This window comes from Drosophila subpulchrella, chromosome 3L (genome assembly GCF_014743375.2).
Source record: "Drosophila subpulchrella strain 33 F10 #4 breed RU33 chromosome 3L, RU_Dsub_v1.1 Primary Assembly, whole genome shotgun sequence".
NCBI lineage: Eukaryota > Metazoa > Arthropoda > Insecta > Diptera > Drosophilidae > Drosophila > Drosophila subpulchrella.
Window position 1 is genome coordinate 2925124 of NC_050612.1, and position 4095 is coordinate 2929218.

At 37.4% G+C, this 4095-nt stretch overlaps 1 protein-coding gene across 1 annotated transcript; it reads right to left on the reverse strand.

Moving 5' to 3' along the window:
- Positions 1 to 556: 556 nt before the first annotated feature.
- Positions 557 to 1100, reverse strand: LOC119552965. The gene is made up of 2 exons (XM_037862973.1): positions 845 to 1100; positions 557 to 775 (listed from the first exon to the last, which is right to left on the reverse strand). The coding sequence occupies exons 1-2, from the start codon at positions 1040 to 1042 to the stop codon at positions 644 to 646; spliced, it is 330 nt and encodes a 109-aa protein (XP_037718901.1). The 5' UTR covers positions 1043 to 1100; the 3' UTR covers positions 557 to 643.
- Between the last annotated feature and the right edge of the window lie 2995 nt (positions 1101 to 4095).

A 4095-nucleotide genomic window follows, 5' to 3' on the forward strand; every position in this document is an offset into this window, starting at 1 on the left:
GTCGCGTCACTGCTGGCCCAATTTTTACTACGCATGCCTGAATGGACATCTCATCCTTGATCAATTTGCTAATAGCAATTAAATGATATTTTGGCGCTGAAAAAGTTCCACATGCTAGCGTTCAAAGTGTATTTAGATTTCCGTTGTTTTCCATATTTAACGAAGCAACTGAATTTGCACGTCCTCTCCCTTCGTATACGGTTTGCTTATGCCGATCAGCATATGTTCGTTCAGCTTACGCGATTCTCTATATGTCGGGGATTATAACGGGTATAATAAGGGGGAACCGGTAGGTACTGACGGAACCGATGTGATCGTCACAGCTTTCGTCACTAAAGAGACGGTTTTTGGGCTTTAGAGTGGACATATCAATTTATTATTTGTTGATAAAACTAATACATCAAAAATAATTATACTTTATAAGTTCGAAAAGGCTTCCTTCTGCCTTGTCCTGATTTGGCCATTATGGGCTGAATAAATCTAATAAAAATTTGACAGATTATACTTTTTGTGCGTTATTAAGTTTTAGCCACTGAAATCAGACTCTCAGTTCTTATTTTCATTTTTATGCCTTTCATTTATTTATTGTTGTTATGTTTGTATATGTACAATGTACATGTATATCTTAGCTATGGGCTTGTCCTTATTTTCTGTCGCTTTTGGATTCAACAGTTGAAGACGGGGCTGGAGCTCTGGTGGATTCAAGCTCAACGGTTGAAACAGGTGCATCTGCAGAACCTTGCGTTTCCTTTGTATATGCAGCTGCCAGGGTTTCCTGCGAAGAAGTAGAATTCTGGCCATAGAGAACTCCAAAGGGTGCCACCATCGGTTCAATCGTAGTTACAGGAAGATCTGTGGTGTTTACCGCCCTAGTATCGTTAAGTGTCGCTGCTCCTTTGGTTTGAGTTCCGGTGGTCCAATGTATGACTTCGCTGGAGATGCCTACATCCTTACCTGGACCAGCGTGATGAGCATGATCCGCTGGAGTGGCGTTTGTATAAGCGACCAGGATGATCAAGGCGAATACTGAAATAGCGTGCATTTTGTGCCAGAGAAAGTCCAAGTGCTTTAGAGCTGTTTAATGCTTGATTGAAACTGATTTGATTCTTAAGCCGTTGCGCCGGGCTTTATATGCCGGCATTTTAAAAACTGACGCATTCTGTAAGTTCTACATTTCGTATCATGTTGTATAGTTCCATGAATTGCACGAAACACTTGGTTGTAAAAAGATAAACAGAAGGCAAAACAACTGGAACGCAATATCAATTGTTAGTTTTAAATTACATGTATGTATATTGAATGGCAATCACCGCCTCAGCAAGGGATCGCAAGGGAGATGGAAATAGGCAAGCAGCAAATCAATGTTTTCCGATATTGAAGGCCACCACCCAGCGTTCATATTATTTTGGTCACAACTTACTTTGATTTAAAAACGTGTTAACGCTGTGTTCCTGAAAACTATTAGAGCTACACAGGGAAAATTCTGTCGTTCTTAAATTGTGTATTTGTATTCTTAATTTGAGGATGTACTGAATTTAAGTACAATACTTGGAGAAAAAACTCATATTGAGGAAAGTCGAACTATGTTCGAGCTATGTTCGGGTACCTCTACTATCAGATACCCGTTACTCAGCTAAAGAGACCAAAGGAAAATGGAGATATGCAAGCAGCAAAGTGAGATTGAAATGCGCCACCTACCGACGGTAGACAGATTTAAGCGTTGTGGGCGTTAGAGTGGGCGTGGCAAAGTTTTTTTTGAATCAATCGATAGGTATTGACGAGACCAATACATTTCAGCAAAAATTTTTTAGATAGCAGGAAAATTGTGGGCGCCACAGTTTTGGGCGGTTTGTGGGCGTTAGAGTGGGCGCTGCGTAAGAAGCTCAGGAACTTGCACGCCAAATCTCAAAAGCCTAGCTCTTATAGTTTCCGAGATCTCAGCGTTCATCCGGACGGACAGACAGACGGACAAACGGACAGACTGACATGGCTAGATCGACTCGGCTAGTGATCCTGATCAAGAATATATATACTTTATGGGGTCGGAAACGCTTCCTTCTGCCTATTACATACTTTCCGACGAACCTAGTGTACCCTTCTACTCTACGAGTAACGGGTATAATTTAATTATTTGTCTGGCTGTGTTTCTTACTCAACTGTCGGCATTCTATCCGTGGCAGCTGAAAGCTTACATAAACATAAAAAATGAATAACTTTACAGTACTGTCAGCTGAAAGCTGGTCGCAGCGCTAATAATGTCTTTTAAGCTGATTAAGGCAAGATCTTTGCGTTGAGTAGTCCTAAATGGTAAGGAACGCGTAAAGGGCGAGATGTGCACATACACCGACTGGCACGTGGCGTCCAGCCACGCCTTGGCCATTTGAGTTTAAATGAGTGACCACTTGATGGATTTTTACTCGATAGTTAGACCAAATTCAAATGAAGTAAATCCAGCCCTACCCTCTAACAAATAAGATGAGTAGAAAAGATGAGAAAACTTTATAGGCGATGTCCTCGACTATCAGATACCTGTTACTCAGCTAAGGGGAGTGCGAGGAACATGGAGATATGCATACCATTTTAGGCATGTGAATGAGTAATGATAACAATAATAAAATTCCATTAACACTTTCACAAAATACAAACCCAAACTTTTTTCCATTCTTTGAATTGTTATTAATAATTTCTAGAAGGCACGCGCCTTTTAAAGGAGTTGGCTTTGAGGTATTTAATGTATACCAAAAAAATGTTGTTGAAAAAAACGCGTTTTAGGGTCTGCGATTGGTTTCAAAGTTTATAACTCATACGCACTGTTGCCCTTGATCAAATATATTATATTCATATGGGTGGCCTTGACTTCTCAATTCTCAAATTCGTTTGTCATCTTTCCGAACTACTTTGAAAGCTTTAAAAATTGAAAGTTTTCTCGTTGCTAAGAACAGAATTTACATGGTCGTACAAGATCGAAATGGATTTAATTTTTGAAAATATTGACAATAAGGTATTGAAATCCTCGGCATGCATAATAAGTCATTTCAAACATTTCGCAAATAATTTTATTTATTTTTGAAAATAACCGTTTCATAAATGGACCTTCTCTAAACACATATATACCCAAATGAGGAAGGACAAAGAAGGCAATACTTAATTATATATGTTAATTTGTTATTTAAAAACTGCCATCAGTTACATTGCCATCACTTTCTTCCGACAAAGCAGATGAAGATGCCATGGTTGATATTAAAGCGTTCATTTAACATGATTCTTAAACGTCTTTCCCTGTTTCGGTGAAGCTCTCCTTGTTAAATAACATTTTTTTTTAGGTTAAAAAAAATGTTTGTGAAGCCGACTTAATAATATGATGGTGAGGGCGGACTAGAATTCCCCTTTGACTCCAAATGGTAACTAGCATTTGTGTTAGATCTTTAACGCTTTGTAACAATGTTTTTCCGGAAAATCTAGTCCTATAGAGGACACTAGATAATACGGATCTCTTAGATGGTAAATTCGGATCTCAGATGTCCAACCAAAAACATTTCGAAAATGTCCATTTTTTACTAATATTGACTGAGTTTACAATGTTGACAAAGTTGGGGGTGGGAAATCGATTTTTTCAAATAAAGTTCTGGCTGGAACACATGTCGTATGAGTAATTGTAAAGCAAACTTTGAGGACGATTCGCAAGGTCTAAGCCTTAACAAAATTTTTTTTTACTTTTGATTACATTTTTAACAGACTTTAATCTACCATGTAAAATGGTGAGAACTAGTTTTCATTTTTTGGACCACCCTAATGTACATATTGTAACAAAAAGGGAAATACAAAGTTCCCAAAAAAAACGCAGTGGTGGAAAAAAATAGTAAAGAAGAATATTAGTTTTTGAAGTGAAAAACAACAAATGGTGCATATAAATAAAAATAAAGTAAAGTAATACAAATCTGCGAAAAAATAGTAAAATTGAAATGCAAACTTGCTAGTGACCAAATATAAAAGGTGATGGTTGTTAAATATTATGTTGTTATTTGTTAATCGTAAGTTAAATGTTAAGTGTTAAATCTTATAAAATTAATAAGAAATAGAAGAATATATAATCAG

What these genes read in the sequence shown, in the direction of transcription:
- LOC119552965 (XM_037862973.1), bottom strand. Translation starts at nt 1,042, where the DNA reads ATGCACGCTATTTCAGTATTCGCCTTGATCATCCTGGTCGCTTATACA. An exon ending in TAAACACCACAGATCTTCCT is followed by an intron (nt 776 to 844) that starts GTAACTACGATT and finishes ACTTCTTCGCAG; the next exon opens with GAAACCCTGGCAGCTGCATA.